Source organism: Camelina sativa, chromosome 14 (assembly GCF_030686135.1).
Source record: "Camelina sativa cultivar CO46 ecotype springtype chromosome 14, ASM3068613v1".
NCBI classification, from domain to species: Eukaryota; Viridiplantae; Streptophyta; class Magnoliopsida; order Brassicales; family Brassicaceae; genus Camelina; species Camelina sativa.
The window spans coordinates 9720806-9743795 of NC_141893.1; the positions used below are offsets into that span (position 1 = coordinate 9720806).

The 22990-nt window shown below is 32.1% G+C and overlaps 5 protein-coding genes and 2 pseudogenes across 6 annotated transcripts; 5 read left to right on the plus strand and 2 right to left on the minus strand.

Moving 5' to 3' along the window:
• Positions 1 to 2104: 2104 nt before the first annotated feature.
• Positions 2105 to 2630, plus strand: LOC147928004 (uncharacterized). Its single transcript, XM_087485434.1, has one exon. The coding sequence runs from the start codon at positions 2166 to 2168 to the stop codon at positions 2466 to 2468; it is 303 nt and encodes a 100-aa protein (XP_087341560.1). The 5' UTR covers positions 2105 to 2165; the 3' UTR covers positions 2469 to 2630.
• Positions 2631 to 5831: 3201 nt separating this feature from the next.
• LOC104743449 (L-ascorbate oxidase homolog) lies at positions 5832 to 9373 on the minus strand (annotated as a pseudogene).
• A 1473-nt stretch (positions 9374 to 10846) lies between these two features.
• LOC104740879 (S-protein homolog 21 pseudogene) lies at positions 10847 to 11537 on the plus strand (annotated as a pseudogene). The gene has a single exon (XR_015580956.1). The product of XR_015580956.1 is annotated as an S-protein homolog 21 pseudogene (transcript).
• A 1924-nt stretch (positions 11538 to 13461) lies between these two features.
• LOC104740880 (uncharacterized) lies at positions 13462 to 13743 on the plus strand. Its single transcript, XM_010461604.1, has one exon. The coding sequence runs from the start codon at positions 13462 to 13464 to the stop codon at positions 13741 to 13743; it is 282 nt and encodes a 93-aa protein (XP_010459906.1).
• A 448-nt stretch (positions 13744 to 14191) lies between these two features.
• LOC104740881 (GDP-mannose transporter GONST5-like) lies at positions 14192 to 16097 on the plus strand. Its single transcript, XM_010461605.2, has 5 exons — positions 14192 to 14466; positions 14585 to 14834; positions 14923 to 15130; positions 15337 to 15568; positions 15680 to 16097. Exons 1-5 carry the CDS (start codon positions 14350 to 14352, stop codon positions 15908 to 15910), a joined length of 1038 nt encoding a protein of 345 aa, XP_010459907.1. The 5' UTR covers positions 14192 to 14349; the 3' UTR covers positions 15911 to 16097.
• A 590-nt stretch (positions 16098 to 16687) lies between these two features.
• Positions 16688 to 19009, plus strand: LOC104740882 (lysM domain-containing GPI-anchored protein 1-like). The gene is made up of 5 exons (XM_010461607.3): positions 16688 to 17723; positions 18014 to 18131; positions 18250 to 18411; positions 18516 to 18547; positions 18645 to 19009. Exons 1-5 carry the CDS (start codon positions 17057 to 17059, stop codon positions 18914 to 18916), a joined length of 1251 nt encoding a protein of 416 aa, XP_010459909.1. The 5' UTR covers positions 16688 to 17056; the 3' UTR covers positions 18917 to 19009.
• On the minus strand, positions 18969 to 21514 carry LOC104740884 (WAT1-related protein At1g21890). The gene is made up of 7 exons (XM_010461609.3): positions 21221 to 21514; positions 21073 to 21135; positions 20789 to 20905; positions 19993 to 20260; positions 19745 to 19903; positions 19507 to 19658; positions 18969 to 19419 (listed from the first exon to the last, which is right to left on the minus strand). The coding sequence occupies exons 1-7, from the start codon at positions 21421 to 21423 to the stop codon at positions 19200 to 19202; spliced, it is 1182 nt and encodes a 393-aa protein (XP_010459911.2). The 5' UTR covers positions 21424 to 21514; the 3' UTR covers positions 18969 to 19199.
• Positions 21515 to 22990: the final 1476 nt, after the last annotated feature.

Sequence of the window (22990 nt, forward strand, 5' to 3'; positions counted from 1 at the left end):
GTTTGGTTCGGTTTAGACCAAAACCCAGTCGGTTCTCTTTTGGTTTGAATTGAAATGTAAAATATTAAATTAATAAATATATTAGGATCCTTAGTCTCGTCTAGGCCTGTAAGGAGCGGATGAATATATAGAAATCCCGTACTTATTTTACTAATATATATATAACATATATTGTCTAGTGTTACAATAATATTGTCGACAATCTTCTGACCTTTTATCTTTAAAATAGTTCATTTCATATTCACAATTTTAAAAGTTCTAACATCAATGTCGATAGTTGGCCTAATTATAGAGACCATTTAAACATATCGATATCCTATATTAAATGCGAATATACAAAATTTTATGAACAGTTTTAGTGCTATGTCGCTACAATGAGGTTGTCCAAATGCATCATCTGCTATAATAGAATTTCCGACTAAGTCAAGAATGCTTAAATGATGAAACGTTTAAACCCCACAATGAATATCTATTCACTAATCCAAGTTACATATATTTCTAAAATTTCTTATGTTATTTGCAGATGTTAATTTTGTGATGCAACCCCAGCTTCGTCTTCTCAAAAAAAATCATAGTATACTTTAAATATGTTGTTTTTGTCAATGTTTTGGCTTAAAAACCTTTGATAATATATATATATATATGTTATATTTGTTATATATGTTTTATATCATGTTATAAAATTGTAGCTCCATTTGATAATATACCTTACACAAATCACATGTCACTTTTTGTAACGACTTACATATCATTTTTTCTATATTTCCTAACCATTGATTTTATTTTTTTAGATAGATTATTTTTTCAAAATTCTTTTTCATAGTTTTCCCAAAAAAAAGTGTGCCATTTATAATGTCTTTGTTTTAGATCAAAACTTTTAAGTTAAGTTAAGTAATTAATATTTTCTTTCTTATAAGTAAAATTTAATAATACATTTTTATGGTATATGTTTCTTAGAAACTAATGTTTCACTTCAATTTTATTTTCATGTTTAGATATTTATAAATACAATTACATAACTTGTTTTTTTACTCCACCATGCATTAAAATCTTACTTACATTCTAAAACTCATTAACCCATTCTAAATTTTGGAATATAATCATTTTTTGGTTATAATTTTAATAATAACATTATTACTAAAACAAATTTATAGTATTATTTTTACTATTTTACTATTTTCATTTATTTACTTAATTCATTTTTAGATAGTTATTATTTTATTATTTACTAATAATTATATTATTGTTTATACTATTTTAAAATTTAATTAATTTTAGTTAATTCGTTTTTTATTTATTTTTATTATTATTAATTAAAAATAATAAATATACAATGAATGAATATTAAAAATAGTATTTTTATGCAAAAAAAAAAAAATTGATTAGGTGGATGGTGATGTGGAGAAAGGAAAAGTGAGCAAAGTTAACTTTATATATATAGATAAATATCACATTGATGAAGAACTTTAAGTAACTTTTAGGAACGATCTAACTCTCAGTTGTTCAGTCTTAGGTATCATCTATTAAGCCGGTCTTGAGTGTTTAAAACCATCTTATATAGAATAAGAGGAAAAACTAATTGCTATACCATGCGATAGAATCCACTAATTAAACCATGCTCGCACAGAACACATATTAATCTATAAGATACTGATATCCATATCTTCATTCGGTTATATAATAACGTGCACTGAGATTAGTGATAGATAGTGTATGTTAAATGAGAAAATTTGAATTTCGTATTAATCCTCTTTTTTATTTGTTTCTAACTCTTTGTTCCTTCATTCTTGTGTTTAAAAGACAATTTCTTGATAGAACATAACCTCAATTGCCATATATATCAAAATTCGTAACAACATGTGGTTACAGAATAAACCAAACACATATATTAAAATTTGCTGTTCCATGCCAAATAATTTCTGTTTGGACAACTAAAAAAATAAAAGCACAACTAAGCTGTATAAAAATTGTGAGTTGTACACATCCCATGAGAGAGAAACAAGAAACAAACTAAAAAACAATTGCTAAATATGGACAACATTAGTTTTACTATATAAATCACCTAGATTAACCCCAATATTACCCACCAAATCATCTTCTTCACAAATCATAAACAAAGAATAAAAGTATTCATTTACCATTTGGAGTAATCATCATCTCACGTTATGGCAACTCAAACGTTGAAGAAAACATGCAGTGTTTTCATGGTTGTAGTTATATTGACGATGATGTTTTCGGCACACATTGCTCATTCCAACAATGTAGAAATGTGTGTGAAACATTGTGTCCATCAGTGTTTGAAATCGGCGAAAAAACCCACTCCTACAATATGTGAAGAAACTTGTAAAAAAGGTTGTAACAAACAATTAATCAGTAAGGAAGATCAACTTCGAGTTCGTGATGGTGATCCTATTGTCGATTTTATTTGTGACAATAAACTTCTTAAGGGATGCAACTGGTTCAACTGAAACTCATGTTATTTTTATTTTCGGCATTATTATATGTATGTATCTGTTTGATATCACCATAAGACGTATTATACCTTATTTCATTGACATAATGCATATGTAACTTCCATTATTCATTCTCGTGTATCTTTTGCTTATTTTTGCAAACTAATATGTTCACGTCAACAAGCATCATAGTTTACTTACTAAATAGCAGGCACATTTTTAACTATTACTTTTGCAGAAAACTATAGCAGGCACATTATAGTTTGTAAGTTTCTATTCTTACAAACTATAAGTATTATATTTCGTAGCTATAATTTGGACGAAACTCTCTAATTTTGCATTCTCATAAAAAAAAAAAGAATCATTGCCTTTTTAACAGTTTTCTTATATTGATTTGTGACGCAATGTTTGGACATACACATACGTATTTACCCAAAATATGATGATCAGATTAATGGTTTTATATAGTTTTAAGGAAAATTTTGACAAGATTCGCAAGGGGTCGGGGGAGCTTCGTCTTTTTAAGATACCCTTCAATCTCGTGATGGTGATACTTTTTATCGATTTTGCTTGTAACAAAATTACATTGCTTAACGGATGCAACTGGTTTTGAATTACCAATTACAGAAACTCATGTTATCTTATTTTCTGCATTATTATACGTATTTATCTATTTGATATCACCATAACCGTCGACATAATATGTACGCGTGTTCGACTACTCATTGTTCTTATGAAATAAATACGTCCATAAACCAAGTGTCTACGTCAACAAAACAACATTACGATTGGTAAAGTATCATTTGTATCCGCAAAAGAGTTTTGTTCGGCTTAGAAGCAACCCGGTCGGTTCTTGTTTGGTTTGAATTGAACCGTGTAAAAAAATCAAATCGAGTTGAACTAATTATATATCTCTCTGTTTTCGATACGAATATACGATTGTGAGATTGCATTGTGAAATTAACGCGTTTACTTGGCTTTCTTTTTGTTAACTTGCATCTGTGTTCTGTAGATATAGTTGTGAGCAAAGCCAAATGTATATAATATATATATGTACACAAATATTGCGTTCTAAGTTTGTCATGTATAAAACCATCTTATTTAAAATAAGAATACGAAGGAATTGCTATATATATATATATTTTTTTGGTAGGAATTGCTATATATATATATATATATATATACCCATGCAATAGAATCCACTAAACCATGCACGCATTGAATTGTGCACACTTATTAATCTACAAATATATATATATATATATATATATACATATCTTTAGTGTTGCTTGTTGGGTTATCCATTTGTGCATGCATGAATAAAAATATTCAAAGTGCTCGAAAATTAGTGATAAAAGCGGTGCGTTAAATGAAGAAATATTCCTCTCTTTTTTCTTTTGTTTTTCAAAATACAATTTCTTGATAACTCATCAACTTTTCATCGTGAGGTAAGAAAATGTAAAGATGAGTTGTTTACCATCTTTTGCACTTTTTATTATGGAAACAGCTAGCTTCTTTTTGTTGTGGAGAAATGAGCATCCACTATGCTCCATTATTCTTGATCAATACTATAAATACCATACGTATGCACCAATTTTCTTGATCGCTATACTATAAATACCATACTGATGAAGAAAGTCGTGAAAATATTAGGTGTGACTTACACATCTATGTAAAAATTTATTTACAACTATCATCCACCATCACTACAATAATGTTTTGGACGATAGGTTTTAAACCGGTTATAATCACAAATTTGAACCGAAAGTCAGAAACAAAACCAAATATGTAACAAGGTCTTTCTGTAACCCAAAATTTAACTACTATAAATGAAGCTGTCCAATTGTGATCAAGTGACACATCCCATTTCATCTTGACTACAAAAACCTCTCAACTCTTTTTCTTTTCTTTTTGTTTCATCTCAAATTTAGCTCAGAAATGAGCATTGATCGCCTACATCATCTGGTCGTGGACAATCGTGGTCGTCGTATGAGACTAGCCTTCGTCATCATGTTCAACATATTTGCATTCATGCTCGTACCACAGATTGGTCTTACCCCATCAGATCCAGAGCCTACAGCCACGGACCTTCGACGCATACACGTAGCAGGAAAGTGTTTTAAGGCTTTGAGTCAGTTAGCACTTCTACTTGCTCTCCCCCCAGTGTCGGTTCTTCTCGCAGCTCAACAAGCTTCCCATCCGACTGATCATCCTTGGAATCAAAGGGCCGAAAGATTCATCATGTCTTGTTTGAAGTTATCTCTCTTCTTTAACATTTTCTCGAATGCTTTTTTTGTGATTGTTTGGTTAAGTCTTTCCAAGGGAGCTCTACGTTTCATCATTTTCAGTGGAATGATTATGGTGGAAATCATCTGGGTCTTTTTAACCTTTATCATGGCGGATTGTGTATGTGATCGTCTTTTCACAGTCTAGAGTCTTGCTGTTTCGATCTTATCATCACGATTTTCAACTATCTAGTCCTTTTGATTCCAACATTAGGTTACTATCATTTTGATAGATCGTTGTTGGTTTTACTTATATGTTTTACCTGGTCACTAAATGATATAATATTTGAATAAAAATAAATATTTTTATGATTATGTGAATCTCATCATGTTTCCTTTTTTAAAATAATATTTGTTAATCTTCATTCTCCATTTTTTCTTAATAATTTGAAAATTTGAGGAATAATTCTCATGATATTCCTATGTCGTCGTCGTATTGCAAAATAATTTGATCGTAATTTGTAATTTTGTATGACAATAGCAATTAGTTTTGACTTTAGCTCTCACCCGTACCCTAATTAAGGTTATATATAGATCCCTTAACATTTAGTATCGTGAACATCAAGTCCACCTTACAAATGTAGATTCCCTTTTTTTTTTTGAACAAAACAAATGTAGATTCCTTAATCACTTTTTTCAAACTCTTATTTTGTATGACAACTAGCAATCACTACTCTTTGTGTTGTAGACTTTAATTAGTATATGTCAGGCAAATTATATTTACTATTCAAATTAAAATATCGATCAACAAGTCATCAAACTAGTCGAAATGTATCAAACCTTTTTTGATATAAGCCTTAATTAACATTAAAAAAAAGTCGAGATATATAAACATCCTATGCATGCATGCGATCGAAGCCACATTCTGGTTTATTGATCATGGTTTATGAAGCCTATGTGTCTCTATAATGATACATTACTTCTATGAAGGCTGGAAGTTTGTTTTTATTATTTAGTCCCCATATTGCATAACATTCAAAAAAACAATTAAAATACGCAGATTTCAGTACTATATGAAAGCATACGTTGTAACCTCAGCTGGCATCTGTTTTTCAGCAAGTCATTGCAATCGTCTATTGATGTCTCACTTCACTCACGTCAGCGCTGTGTGACGGCCGCTGGCTTTGCCGCATAGAAGAGCGTTCTTCGGAATCAAGTATTCATCTCTGAGAGAAGTGGAGGTTGTGTAAACGCGCATGTAGAATTGTTGTCCCAAGTATTGCCTTTTCCCACGACTCTGATCTTAGGTTCCACATTCCTACATTGTCCAGAGATATGTTTATCGCAGTCCATGATTTTGGATAAACCTGTGCATACTCGATCAACGGTCCATGTTTTACACAAGCCGATACTGAACTTTTATGGCCAATTGTGAAAATAAAATCTAAAACTTTAGAGAACTTTAACCTGAACATTGCAGCGTGAGACTGCATCGTTTAGACTGTAGACTTTTCTATTGTCAGCACTCTACTTCCCAAATTCCATTCTAATAGTTAGAAGAAGTGCACAAATTTGGACCCTTTCTTCGTTAGAGAATTAATAGTTGATTACCATATATATGCATGGACGCAATTTTTAGCGTTTTAGGTTCAAGAATAAGAGTGCTCAAAAGAAGACAAAAGACAACAGTTGGAAAATAATACTTAACTTACCCAACCACGTAGAAAGAGTAACCATCAAAGTGCCAGCTCTGGACGACTATATCTTCCCAATTCTCAAAAACAATCTCCACAAAAGCTCTGTAATCAGTTTGCATTACATAGGTGACTGGGAATATTGCTCCATATGTGTGGGCTGGTCAGGTATGCTTCCAGGATTATATATACCGTCAATTTTGAAGTAGTCTGCTAGTTTCAAAGGGGTGTCTTTTGGATAAAATGATGCACTATTCACGGCGTATCGTTGCTTGCCTTTGATCTTTCCAATTGAGTTAGCAAGTCTGATCGATCGTTCGACTGATCTTTATCTTACCATAGTGGTATGAACCTTGTGGGTTTGGCCTTGGTCCACTTTCTGTAAGGTTGGTCCTACAAGACACCAAAAAAAAGAGCTAAGAAACGTTTTTGCACCATAAAGTGAGCAAAACCAGCTGTATTACTTGTCACTGAATCCAAGAATAAAACAATACTTTATGGATCGTGCTTGGTCAAAAGACCACTTCAACTGAGTTGATCCATCTGGAATAGTTTCAGAAACAGGTCCAGCAGAATTACTGTAATGAAGAACACCCGTAGCGGTGAGGATCTTCGAGGTAAACCTACTAGAGACCACAAGATAATAATCTTTTGCAGGCTGGTCAGCTGTTATAAGGACCGAGTAAGATTGACCAACGTGAACATCAAGCGAAGAGAAGGCCGTCTGAATAGTGTGTGTTTCTTAGACCTCAATTAACTTCATCATGTGGTTTTGGATTCGGAAGTTGAGAGAGTTCTGTAATCCAACATTTGATATTCTCAGTCTATATGTTTTACCTACAAAAAAAAATTTCACATCATAATTAACTTATCAATACTATATCTTGTTAGAAAATCACCAAGAAACAAGCGAGACAAAAGAAGTGATGAAAGAGCAAAACCTGGTTCAACGTTGAGGGTGGCGCCACTACCGCGACCATTGATGAGAATTCCATCTGGGAAAGAAAGATTTCCACCATTATCGAGTTGTGCCCTCAAGTCCTACAAGGAGATCGAGAGATTACAAAACTTAATTCAAAATTCCAACAAGTAACAACGTTTTAAGTATAAATATACTATACATCATGGATGCATGCAAACTTCCGAACTGATCTTTAACTTGGAGAGCGTAGGTGTAGTTCTTCCCCGGTGGGAATGGATTGGGCACGTCGTTCCGTACACTCCGTCCTGGAAGGAATATCTCAAATTTCAACTCCGCTCCTTTACAAACATCAAATAAACCATCAAATTTATGAATAAACTGTCAAATTTTAATTTATACTATTTGAAACATTAATGATCCAAGTTCAAGTTGTGGTTTGGATTAGTTTGTGTTTTTAATGTTGTAATGGTTTACAAAAAGAAAAATGTTGTATAATAATAATAAACATACTGTAAATTTGAACACATGAAATCATTTAAGATATTTTAATACATTTAAATTCTTATGAAAGCCTAAGCCTTTTAAATTTTCACACTAAGAACATTTATGTGATCGAGACATACCATGGCATGAGAAAAGGTTCGTCAAGAAGGTTGAATACGTTATTGATGAGATTGTCGTTGGTAACAGAGACGATCGATGTCCGGTCCTGGGAACTACCCATTGATTAATATACCCTATTTGAAATAAGGGTAAACCAAACTCATATATCCAACCAAAATTACCAATTCCGAAAAGAAAAAAGAAAAAAAAAAAAAAAAAACTAAATCCAACCAAATTAGGAGAAGAAAAAATTTCCTATATATTAATAGAGAAGCACACTTTGAGAAAAAAGCTGATGTGTCAGCGTTACAGAACTCAGAACACTTTTATCAAATAATCCTCAAAACATCTACTTATTTACAATTCCCTGCCATTGTATTTATTATAAAAAAAAAAAATTTATAATCCTCTCCTCTCACCTCATTATTGTTTACATAAATATATCATTAACATATATAAGATAATGTTCTTTTCTATAAGTTTTTAAAAATGAAAAAATTCACTATATATTAATAGAGAAGCACACTTGAGAAAAAAACTGATGTGTCAGTGTTACAGAGCTCAGAATACTTTTATCAAATAATCCTCAAAACATCTACTTATTTACAACTCCCTGCCATTGTATTTATTATAAAAAAAAACAAATTTATAATCCTCTCCTCTCACCTCATTATTGTTTACATAAATATATCATTGACATATATAAGATAATGTTATTTTCTATAAGTTTTTAAAAATGAAAAAATTAATCAACAATTAAAATCTAGAAATGTATTTAATTATCATTTTTTATAACATATTTAATTATTAGAAATAAATTACATTTCACAAACAATAAAAAAATTATTCATTTATTTACCACTTTTATACATTTTTCTCATTGCATTTTTTAAACTTATGATTAGTTTAAATTAAAATCCAATAGTCTAAAAAGTATTTTTTTTTTTTTATCTGTTTAATGGTATAGTGATGTAGATGATAATGTTAAACATAAAATATGTGAATTTGATTTTTAGAAACACAAAAACACATCAAAAATTTCTACACCACCTTAAAATTCTTTTCCAAGTTCAAATATTTTACGGGTAAAACGAATTTTACCGAAATTAAACGCAAATTTGAATAAACAAAAAAAACTTTATTTACATATTTTGTTTTACACAAAATAAATCTTAAATCTCAAATAATAATTTTGCATATAATACTTTATTTAAATCGATTTATCCCGCACTATGTGTGGGTTGGTACCTAGTTATACTTTAATGGGGTTAATGAATTAAGACCAAAGATAAAGAACCTGTTGGGTATCCTACCAAAAAAAAAAAGAACCTGTTGGGTAACGCCGAGAGGGGATATGTTGCCATAAGTTACCTGCCACTCGAAGAGCCTGTACGGATCTTCCGAAGCAACGACGCTGATTAGAAACATTAATAGACCGAGTATCGTCGCCTTAGTGTTCAGGCTTTTGACCTCCATTTTTTTGTGTATGACAAAGAGGATATGAAACATTTATTTCTCTTAGTAGTTTTTTTTATGTGTGGTGTGGGAGAAAAAAATTAATGGATTGTGTTTCCACGCATACAAAGTCAACATATATGTTAAGTTAAGATGTGCACACAAACAAATTTTTTTTTTATCATCAAAACATGTACTATTTTCTTTTATACAATTTTTTCAATTAAAGTAAAGTATTTAAATAGATAAATAAAAGTACATTTTATTATTTTTAGTTATTTTTAAAAAATCAATGCAGATACAATCTAATCTACTACTTCCTCTGTAATATAGGATGTTTTAGAGAAAATTTTTGTTTCATAATATAGGATGTTTTCAAGTTTCTATTCAGCTTTTAGATTAAATTAATATTTTCTATTATGCAGTATTGTTTCTGATTAGTTGAACTTTTAAAAAGTAAACACTTCTTAATTTGCGTATTTTTGTTAAAACATCCTATATTTTGAAACGAAGGGAATATTATATAATAGGTTACCTTTCCCAATAAGATCTTTTTAAAAATCTGTCAAAATAGAAAAATAATGAATTCCAAAATATAGTGGATATTAGAAGTCATGATTTAATAATGATCAAAATTTCGATGGATTTTAGGAGTAATATCTATTACACAAATTATTCATAAATGCATTATTACAATATATTCTATATGTTCCATAAAGAGTGTCATTTTGACCCATTTCAAACAAATTAAAAAACATTTGAATTATACATGTTTATACCTATTTAATAAATAGTTAATGAATTAAATTCAATGAAAATAGCTTTGGGTTTAAGGATAAAACAGAAAATTTAGCATTAAAACACTTTTTGAAAATATAAAATGACACTCTTTGTTAAACAAAAAAAAATATCTCTAAAATGATATTATTTGTGAAACAGAAGAAATATAAGGTACTACGATTTAATCAGGCATTTTGAATTATTTGTGTAAAATATTTAATTAGGCATTTTCATTTAAAGATTTTATAGAAGAAAAATAAAGATGTTTTAATCCTTTGTATATATTAATAGATAATCATTCTCTGAAAAAATACCGATGCGTAGAGTTTGAGAAATTATTTTTTAATTTGCCCTTAGTTTGAGAAGTTCTTAAAACTTATTATTGTTATAGCATCTCGGCTTGACTTCATCATAATATATTTGACGTCAATATAATTCCATATATATATATATTACTATGACTGTTATGCACCTGCAAAGATATATTTGTTGTTCGGATTTAACCCATCAGGAGACCACATAAATTTCTCTGGTTCAAAATTTTTAGTAAACAAGATAGCCTCAAATTAGTCAAAAATATTTTAAACACTAATTTTTCTACTTAATCATTAATAAACAAAAATTCCTAAAAGCCTGGTGATAAGAAAATGCAAATCCAAAAATAGCAATCTAAGTGTATAAATAATATTGCAAGGACAAAAGCAATTTAACACAAGAAAAATAGAATCAAAACATCTAAAATTAAAAACAATGAAACATCTCTTAGTTTTTCTAATTGTTTATGGCCAATGCACCATTGGTAATGTATTCGCGCTCTCAAACAAGCTCAATATATGGAACGATCTCGATCCCAATCACAAACACACAACCCTCTTTGTGCATTGTAAATCTGGAAGTATCGACAAAGGACCACAATATGTGCCGTATGGAAAACTATATCAATTTCCTATCAAAGAGACCTGGTTAAGAAATACGCTTTTTTGGTGTACTTTTAGACATGGACCTAACTATAAGTTTGAACAAAAATTTGATGTGTATAAATCCAGAGCCCAAAAAGTACCTCAGGGAAGCATATATGAATGGACAGCTAAGGAAGATGGAATTTATTTTAGGATAAATAGCGCTCCAATGCATAAGGTGCATAATTGGAAGTTAACAACTTAACATAATAAATGTTATGTTGGTATCAATCTTATAGAACAAATACTAAAGCACGCCAAAAACTCGATTATGAAGTAAATTTTGTAAACTTCCGATATAAACCAAAAAAAATACTTTAGATCTCTAATATTATTATTTTAAGCATATTTACCTTTCTTTCTTTAATTTTTGTTCATATTTACTCAATGCAAAATATATAATGTATCGATCTTAAATTTATAATAATTATATAACATTTCTATTATATTATTTTAATTTTTATGGTATTTTAAATAAGATAATGATTTACATCTTACAAAAATTTCTTAAAATATAAGAATTTCTTTGGTCGTACCGGTGGATAAAAATCTTCTACACCAAAGACTGGTTTGATTGTCATATAAATATATAATACAAATGATTAATGACTAATATATACAAACTTGTTAGGAAAAAAAATCGTAGTGCATATAGAATTCTAACCCAAAACTAATAAACAATCGTGGGTTTGACCAATAAAGTTTAAATATATTTTTTTGTGCAAAGTGTATATTACCTTAAAATCATTTTCACTTATAATTTGAAACATTTTAATAAGAAGATCATCATATATTATTAATCTGGAGGTACATTTGCAAAAGTAACCTTTTGTTTGTAAGATTTACATAATTAAATCCTTACCATTTCAATAGATCTCATCATTTGTAGTTATTATTTATAATATATTTATTTAAGTTATTATTTGAGATTAAAGGTTTTTTTACAATCATATGAAATTCACAAACGAGTCTATGAAATATATATCCATCATTTTACGTGTTTCGCCACTGATTTAATCTTACATTTCTCAATTTTATATATACTTAAGTTAAATTTAAAATAGTATGTATAGGTTTACATAAACTATTTTTGAACAATCACTTTATGTTATATTTCTCCTAATTTTGCTATGATCATATAATCAGTTTTGATCTTTTATTGATTTTACATGTTCTAAATGTGAGTTGTATGATGGAATGAAATATGATTTTGAAGCGATGGGTTAAATATAGAATGTCAAAATTATATGATAAGATGATTTAAAGCTAATATAACATTACAAAAAAGGTAAAACAGAAAAAATATATTCAAAATTTTTATATGAAATAAAGTGCTCTAGTACAGCAAGGGTACTAATCTAGTATGTGTTTTAAAACAAAAAAAAATTAATGAAATTATTTGGGTTTTAAATTTAAAGATTTTATGAAAAACTTATTTTGTGAGTTTATGAAATATACTTTGTATATGTAAATGTTTTCCTACATCTTTTTGTATATTCAACTCAAAATAATTAAGCTTTTCTTTTCTTTTTTTGGTAAATGTTCCTGATGAACCTTTCACCCTTCGTTAAAAAACTATAGATTTGAAATAAAGGATATATATTCCCCAAAATATTTAAATCTTGAAATCGTTTCAGATTCAGAATGGACTAATACCTTTCACCTTATCCAATTTATTCAACGTTTTCAGTTTATTGCATGATAACTAAATACGATTAATTAAATTTGATCCTCTCCACGTTCAAATTCAGACTCTCTCATTTTTTTTTTCCCTTTACCACCGCAATTTATGAACTTTTTGGTTCCTCTCTTCGCTCGCTTCATGTTTTTTTTTCTTTCTACTTATAAATTTCTCATTTCTTATATCAAAATGAAGCCATATGGCCCATATCTCATGGCGTTCTTTAGTTTGCACTTTGCACTCAACCAAAAATTACTGTACATAGCACGATTATATATGTTGAGTTATTACTAAAATCAACGTAAACTTAAAGTACCATTTAGATATGTGTTGTTTAGGCTAATATTTTAAATATTAGCAATTACTGTTACTTATTACTTATCTATGCACATCAAATAGTTGTTTAATTATATGGCCAAAACAGTATAGCACATCTAAGTTTTTTAAAAATCAATCAACATATTTACCAAATAAGAAGAGATGAAAGAAAAAAAACAACTTGACCTCCTAAATATAGTAACTACTAAATTCTGGTAGAATTATTTGTAACTATATAAATCATCAAACATCAACCCAACATTGCCACCAACTCATCTCGTTTCAAAACGCACTACGGGAAACAAAAAATAAATAAATAAATAAAATAAACATTACAATAAGTTTGCATAGATCGCGATACTTATAACGACATGGCAGCTCAAGTATCAAAGAAAATCTGCAGTTCAATGATTATTGTAATTCTAATAACAATGATGTTTTCAATTTCAGCACAAGTTTCTCATTCCAACGCGTGTGTCAAAGATTGTGTCGTAAACCGGTGCATGAAAGCATCAAAAAAAGCGACTCCAGCCATATGTGATAACCCTTGCAAGATCATATGTGATCCTATCAACGGTGGGCAATACATTGTCCCTCCAGGTGAGAGTCCCATAAAAAAGTTTTGCAGACAATTTAGCTGGATATGTACCTAATTTACCAAAATTTACAAATTCTCTTCTTTTTTTTTTTCTTTTTTTTTTCTGATGCATAAGTTATATATATTTGTGTTTCTCGTACCATCGACAAACAATAATTTTTTCAAGTGTACTTATTTATCCTTCTTTCCATAATAATTTTTCTTAAACTATGTGATTTGATTTGTGCGTGAACAGCTATTTTTTAAATTGTTTAATTACTTTTTTATTTTTTGTTAAAACTGTTTAATTATATGTGGAAAATTTGTTAAGCTAAATTAGTTACATTTATAGTTTGTAACAACTTATAATGGTAACTTGTATAAACATTAACGATATTTGCATTAAACTACATGGAAACATACGAAAGAGAGAGAACAAATCACATATAAGCATATGAAGCAGAGAGAGAGAGATTAGAATAATACTGCTACCGTTACACTCTTCCCTCTCGCGCTTTAATTAGGGTTTCTTATTTAGCCTTGGCATTGCCACATTCCCTAAAAAATTTGGATCCATCTCTTCTCAAAACCCTTCAAAAAAATTTTGGGTTTTGGTTGATTCCGTGGCTCCAATTCTACGTTTTGACGAATCATCGAACGGAGATTTAATAAGGGAGTGAGAATGGAGGAAGGAAGTAGTCTGTGGCAACAATGGAGTATGTTCAGATCTCTGTTAGCGATTCTTCAGTGGTGGGGTTTCAACGTTACTGTTATCATCATGAACAAATGGATCTTTCAGGTTCAAAAAAAAAAAAAAAAGTCTCGTCCTTATTAATTTCATTATTAAAAACTTAGCCTTTTTTGTTTGTTTGATTCTGATCAGTGTTTCAAATTTGGTACCTTTTTCTGTTTCCCAGAAGCTGGATTTCAAGTTTCCGTTGTCGGTTTCATGTGTTCATTTCATATGTTCATCGATTGGAGCTTACATTGTGATCAAACTCTTAACGCTTAAACCTTTGATTGTGGTTGATCCACAAGATCGGTGGAAGAGGATTTTTCCAATGTCATTTGTGTTCTGTATCAACATTGTGTTGGGAAACATCAGTCTTAGATACATTCCTGTCTCTTTTATGCAGACTATCAAATCTTTCACTCCTGCAACAACAGGTTTTGAGTTTTTTAAAGGATTGAGAGAAAAAGGGAGTGTGGTCTTGTTTTTTGTTTTCTGAGTTGTGTTTTTTTGTGTAATGTGCAGTTGTGTTACAGTGGTTGGTATGGAGGAAATATTTTGATTGGCGTATTTGGGCGTCGTTGGTGCCTATTGTTGGTGGGATTCTTCTGACTTCTATTACAGAACTTAGCTTTAATGTTTTTGGATTCTGTGCTGCTCTGTTTGGGTGTTTAGCTACCTCTACAAAGACCATTCTTGCTGAATCTCTTCTTCATGGATACAAATTTGATAGGTTAGTCATTAGTGTTCTGAATTCTGAGGTTTATAATCCTCAGTTTCATATGATGGGTGCTGATAATATGAGAACTTACATTTGGATTGTTCATGTCATGCCCTCATTGTCCAATTGTGAATCACTTGATTTGGTGTTTTTATAATTCATGGAACTGAGTGTAGTGTTTGTGTCCTCTTCATTCATTGTCATGTCTCTCTAATTAGCATAAACACGGTATACTATATGGCGCCTTTTGCGACCATGATTCTCGGAGTGCCAGCATTTTTGCTTGAAGGCAATGGAATTTTGGATTGGTTTGAAGCACACCCGTCTCCATGGTCGGCTCTCATGATTATTTTCAGCTCAGGTGTTCTAGCTTTTTGTCTTAACTTCTCCATCTTCTATGTCATTCACTCCACTACAGCAGTCACATTCAATGTAGCTGGAAACCTCAAGGTAAATGAACCAATCCTAAACCCCATAACATAAATATTTTTTCTTCTGATTGTTCCAAAACAGTTGAACCAAACATAATGTTGGTTTGATGGATGGTTATGTGATTTGCAGGTTGCAGTGGCTGTGTTGGTATCATGGATGATATTCCGAAACCCGATCTCACCAATGAATGCTGTTGGATGCGGAATCACACTAGTGGGATGCACTTTTTATGGATATGTAAGCCACATGCTATCTCAGAAACAACCAGGAACTCCCAGGACTCCTCGTACTCCTCGTACACCAAGGAACAAAACAGAACTGATTCCTCTTGTTAATGATAAACTGGAGAGTAAAGTTTGAATATATCATCAGTAAATTCTCCAGACTGAGAAGCACTTAACCAAAGGAGTTTAGATTTGATCTTGAAGCATCCCCAAGTGACTTTAGTTTAACTTATATGTTTCCATTTATTTACTCAAACCAGAGAGATTAGAGAGAGAAAAAACAATATATATATATATATACCATTTGATGTGGTTAGTTACTCCTCCCCTTGTGCTAGTTACATCAGTACATTGGAAAGAGCTACATAATAAGTTGCATCCCATATAATAGAACTGTCAATCCTCATAAAAACCAACTCAGAGATGACCACAAAAGATACATAAAGCAAGCTCATTTTGTATTGAATAATGCTACTGATTTCACAAAGGCCTGATTTTACATATGTATACCAAATTGACAAGCTAATTCAGAAACAAAACCCCTTTCCTTAAAAACTTATCATGTTCTAAGATCAGGCCTTAATACATGAAAGTATTTTTTGCCAGTTTGGGGATCTTTAAAGGATCAAAGTTATAAAACAACGTTAATTTGACAATGATCCATTAGTACATAAGAAGAAAGAGACAGCATTAAGACCGTGTCTGAGGGGAAAGAATAATAATAATGCGGCGGCTCTTTAAGCTCTCAAACAGCTAATAAAATTCGTTGCTTTCGCTTCTCCAAAAAAAAGAAAAAGCTAAAATGGGCTTTCTTTTTTTAAGTGGGCCTCAACTTATGTTGCTGAATTTACCGCCATATCCTTCAAAAATCTTCATGCTCTTCATGTCTGAAACCGGTCAAAGGAGTTAAGATGTAAAGGGCAAATCAGTCATAACAGCTTCAAGAAATAAAAAGAGATAGATGTATGTCTTGGAGATCGCAAAGCTACCGTTTCCTGTTCACTCTCTGTCTGTCTGTACAACACACTTGTCTCCTTCTTCCTCTCTTCTCTCTTCACTCTTCTCCATTTCAAAAAAACAATAAAGTGAAAACTTTTCTTCTCTCTCTCTAGAAGAAAACCAGAGATTCTCTCTATACCAAACCTCTAAAATTTCCAGATTCATCTTCGGATAGTTCCAACTTTACTCTTTGTCTTATTGTATCACTCTCTTCTCACTGGTCCTGTAAGAGAGAAACAGAGATTTTCAAAATTTCATAAAACCCTAGAAGAGAGCCTGAACAATGAAAAACGCAGAAAAGCCCATCTTCTTCTTGTTCGTCTCACTTATTCTAGCTTCGAGTCTCGTCTACACAGCGACGGCGAAATCAACAATCGAGCCTTGCTCAAGCAACGACACTTGCAACTCTTTGCTCGGCTACACACTCTACACCGACCTCAAAGTCTCCGAAGTCGCGTCTCTCTTCCAAGTCGACCCAATCTCAGTCCTTTTAGCTAACGCCATCGACATCTCTTACCCAGACGTCGAGAACCACATCCTTCCTTCCAAGCTCTTCCTCAAAATCCCAATCACTTGCTCCTGCGTCGACGGTATCAGGAAATCTGTCTCCACCCAATACAAGACCCGACCTTCAGATACTCTAGGATCCATTGCTGACTCTGTTTACGGAGGTTTGGTCTCTTCCGAGCAGATCCAGGAAGCTAACTCGGTCAATGACCCGTCTTTGCTCGATGTTGGGACCAGTCTTGTTATACCCTTGCCTTGCGCTTGTTTCAATGGCACCGACAATTCTTTGCCCGCTGTTTACTTGTCGTATGTTGTTAGGGAGATTGATACATTGGTCGGAATCGCCAGGAGGTATTCGACTACTATTACTGATTTGATGAATGTGAATGCTATGGGTGGTCCTGATGTTAGTTCTGGAGATATTCTTGCTGTTCCTTTGTCAGGTGAGGTCTCTAAATACTGAAATTGGTATTTAAAAGTTTCTATCTTTAGGGTTATGTTATAGTGAGAGAAGTTGTTTTTATTGTAGCTTTGTGGACTTTTGATTGTTTCTTTAGTTGCTGTTTGATTGCTTTATGTTGTATTGATTCTCGTTAAGGTATTGTTTTTGGCGTTGTATGTGTTTGAGCTACCAAAAGCGTTGCCTCTTTTGTGGTCTTTTTTTGCTTGAGTTTTAGCAAACAATAACAGATGTTTTAATGTTTGGTTATGTTCTATTTTCACCTCTTCTCAGCTTGTGCTTCAAAGTTCCCCAGCTACGCCACGGATTTCGGATTGATTGTCCCAAATGGTAGCTATGCTCTAGCTGCAGGTCACTGTGTGCAATGTAGCTGTGCGCTTGGGAGTCGCAAGTAATGATATCTAAGATTCTCTCCTCTCTCAAGCTATGTTAATTGATGTTACTAATCAAATCCTCTGTGATTGCATTTTTTACTTACTTTTGGTGTTTGTGTGTGTGATGTGATGCAGTTTGTATTGTGAGCCTGCTTCTTTAGCCGTATCATGCTCAAGTATGCAGTGTAGAAACAGTAACCTCATGCTTGGTAACATCACTGTGCTGCAGAGTAGCGCTGGCTGTAATGTTACAACCTGTGATTACAATGGGTTTGCCAACGGCACTATCTTGACCATGTTAGTAAAATCCAATTCACCTTGTCTTTCACCTCTTTCACAAGACCCTCCTTACTAATGATTTTGAACTACTTACCAATTCTTTCTTCTTTCGTTTGATATAGGCTGACCAGGTCTCTTCAACCTCGATGTCCCCGTAAGTTCTTTCTATACAATATATCTCTATCTGTTTAAAGGATAACAAGGTGCTAGAATCATCCGATCTTATGTAAGTGCAATGGTAAAAAATGCAGGACCTCAACAATTTGCGCCGCTTCTAGCTCCACCGGATACTGTTCCTAAAGATCTAATGTATGCACCAGCACCCTCACCGGATTTTGATGGTCCTGGATCAATAGCATCTTCACCAAGATCATCTGTGCTTCCTTCAAGCGGTGGTTCCTTCCCAGGTAACCCTGCTAATGGTCCAGCCGGTAGCGTCTCAACCGCCTCCTCCTCAATTAGTCACTTCTGTATCACATTTCTCATCTCCATTGCTTCTTTCTCCTTTGTTTTCTCATCTTGATTCAACAACAATTGTTTAATTTCCGCGCATTAAAAAAAACTCCTTTTGTGAATTTTCTTGATGAGTAAAACCAAAACATTGGTTATTGATCTCTTTGATTATTTTTGAAGTTACATATCTCACAAAAACTTTTAGTTAACTTATAAGATGATTGATTCATCTCATGATATTACATATTGATCTGCCAAAATATCTGTTAACCTTGGAAAGCAAATAAAGCAAAAGCATAGACTAATATACAGAGAAGGGAAAGATAAGACTGATTCATCTCCGTTTAATATCCTTAAACCTCAACTTGAGTAGCCTTATTAGTATCCTGACCTTCTTTAGCTTTCATCTCGGGTTCACAGGCTAAGCCTTTACCGGTATCTATCGGTTTAACCGGACTCTTAACCGGAAGTTCTTTGCTATATTCGTCGTCATCATCGGTCATTCTCTTGTCTTTGCCTTTCCCCCATACAACAGTGTATAGGCCCACGATTATAAATAACGTTCCAATCACACTGGGAAATTTTAGTAGAAACAATTTAATTTAGTTGGGTCCAAAAAAACTTAATATGTATACTGAATTCAAATAGAAAAATAAATACCTTCCGAGATGAATACTTTCAGACAAGACAACAACACCAAGAGCAGCAGTTATAACGACACAAAGTGGATTAAATGTCGCAACAAAAACTGGTCCTCTTTCTCTCATCACTACTCCTTGCACGTAATACGCCACTCCCGAACATATCACCCCCTAATCACCATTAATTTTTAGTTCATTAATTTAATAATCATTAACCGTGTAAAACTTAGATTAAAATTAAATGATTGGAGACTTACGGAGTAAGCGGCGGCGAAGAGGTTAGAGTCGAAGCCGATCTTCCAAGCACTCAAGTCACGTACCGTTACCAATGAGACGGCTGTTCCTTCTAACGTTCCCATTAAACATATCAACGCTGTTAGCGACAGCGGAGCTGGGTACTTCTTCAGTGTAAACGACTGCGTTTTAACGAAATAAGACAAAACCCGGTTAGATTTGGTTTAATGTGTATATACCGGGAAATTGTAAATTAATTAGTACTACTCACTTGTAGAATGAAGAAACCGGCCCAACCAAAAGTTCTTCCCAGCAACATAAGTGTTCCCGGAATCCAGTGTTTGTCCATCGCCGCCGCTCCTGCACCACCGTGGGAGGAACCATCACCGTCACTACCTCCTCCTCCGCCACCGCCGAATCTGATAAAGTCAACTATAGGACCTTTGTAGAGAGTCATGAGAAGTGCTCCGGATACTGTGATCACCGTTCCCACAACTTTGGCTATGCTTCGTACCTTCTTAAAGTTCACGCTCTCTAATCTGAAAATTTTTTTTTACAAAAAAGAGAAAATCGTTAATTAAACGAGCTTTATATCTAGTTATATGTGCATGATCAAACAGTAATGTTCTATATGTTCCATATACATTATAATGACAACTTACGTAAGTGGAAGTGATGATCTCACCCAGTATATTTCTTTTTTGGTGGTTATATTAATTAATTATTCAAGTGGTATCAAGTTCCACGAACATATTAACTGTGTTTTCCTATGATTCCATTAATCTTGTTCCCACGGTATGGGAAAAGTCTAAAATCATTCTTAAGATAAGAATCAAAGTAAAATAATTCTGTGTAATATATCAAAGAGTAAAATTTTCTAATAGTAATTTCATTAATTAAGTTGATAAGAATAATTTTGTTTCCTGATGGAATAGATATCAATCCTTTTTTTTTTCTTTTCAACAACGAATATATATATCAATCTAAAAGCATGCAATTAATTTTTTTTTCAAAAAGAAAAAAGCATGCAATTAATGTTTATAAGAATTTTAAAAAAAAATGTAAACCTGAAAATGATGGCCAAGACGAAGGTGATGGCGGGAAGGACATTAGCCGTAGCAGAAGCGAAAGTTGCTGAGGTGTAAGTCATCCCGACGTAGTAGAGATTCTGATCCAGCACCGGCCTGTCATTTTATCGACCCTCATGATTAATTAACTTTTCTAAAAAAATTATTACTACTGATATTTGCGTTAACTATATAAAAATTGCAAAAGCAAAACATAGAGAGTGTTCCTATGTTTTGTGTCTCTGTGTGTGTGTGATATATATAGAACAGTTAACGAGTATTACTCAATAAAACCGAGCAGCGCAATTTGGAGGAATATTCGGAACGTCATCTTGGGCCTTATTTTCCTGCGTAAACCATATCAATAAAACAAAGTTAGAGATTCAGTATGGAAGGATTAGCCGGTTTACAAATAAATGAGAAAATATATACCTTTCATGAAAAAGAGCAAACGGAGCGATGACGGCGGTGGCGATTGCGTGGCGATAAACTGCTAGGATGTAATGGTTCATGCCATGTTTAAGAGAGACCATGGTGATTATGTACATACCAGCATAACCAAATTGCATAGATATCATTGCTAAGTATGGTTTCACTCTATTCATTAACCCTCCCCACATTTTCTCACTACCCATTTTTATATTCTTTCTCTTTCTCTCTAAGTTTCTCTTTCTTGGTGTTTTTAGATGTATTCAAGCGTACTTAGTTATGAGCTGTGAATGTTTTTACACTACAAGAGGGTACTTGCTTATATAGCCAAATTGTGCTGACACAAAAAGCAATATACGAGTGCATATTACAATCCATTGGTTATTTTAGCATCACTTTTTAAAATATTGATTTTTTAAAATGTTACCAAGTACGTATCCATTATGTGTGGCTAACTATACTCCTGCTCTAGATAATCAAAACCGGATTAGGTCGTAATATCGTTGGTTACGTACCTACTTAATTTATATATAAGACTATTGGTTGTGAACACTTGCGTATAATGTCGCATTTTTTGTGGAATATTTGGATAAATAAGATTGGCTGTTTTATTAATCTAAGATCACTATAATGAGAATGTTCTCGTCAATGTAGTATTACTATATTTGATAACGAATCGTAACGTATCGTACCAATAAAAAGCGTGTAATGTACCAATATACACCAAATTCTATTTAGACTTTTAACGTTCAAGCCGAACCATATATATATGATCCGTAAGTTATAAGCAAATAGTAGTTTCTAAGAATCAAAAAGCATGCACTTACATTATTTATTTGTGTTATATACACAATCCACTCAGACGTCATTCATTTTTTATCCACTCATCACACTTGTCGAATCTAGGAAAAGAAAAATTAGTATCAACCTGAATATTCACGAAACTCTTCACCTCTTGTTATAATATAAAACATTATGCAACCTTATAGTATGCAACCTTTTATTTATTGCAATGAGTAACGTGAGCGACTGTAAATTTTTGCATCATCAACAAGTTTTAACCAGAAATATATACATATGTCTATCTATATATGTGAAAAATCAGAATATGTTTAAGTACTATAATTAACGGGACACATGACTCTTTCATTTTTAAACATTTTTTTATAATTTTTCAGGACTTACGAATTCATTTTTGTGGATCCATATGTGAATGATCCGTTGTGTCGTGTCGATAATGAGCCAAAAATATTGAATTTTATCCGATGAGATAGCTGATTTAAATATTATATATATATATATATATATATACTAATTTAACATAATATAGAAGCGAATGATGGTTGTGTTTAGTGCTTAAAATAAATGGGTGCATAAACCTATTCATCATGTCGCCGAAAATAGATAGGGGACATTGTGGTGATTTGAAGAGTGGACACCATCCCAAAGATTAATCAATTCTAATATTTTCTATAGGCTAATTTATGGTTAGTTCGTACCACATATAAAGAAGAAGTACATGAAAGTGCACTGTGCACAGCTTGATAAAACGTAACCATATAGATCACAAATTATATATATTTATATATTTGTACAGTCTGAATAATAATAATACGGATTAAATTTGCTGGCTGGTTTTTCTTGATATTGTTTGTGAAATATGTAATAATAATTAGCTATAGAAGCCGGAAACCTACATTTTTATATGGATACTGAATGACGTTACAAAAATGTTAGTGCTTTCGTATTTTGTATATATTTAATTTTTATAAT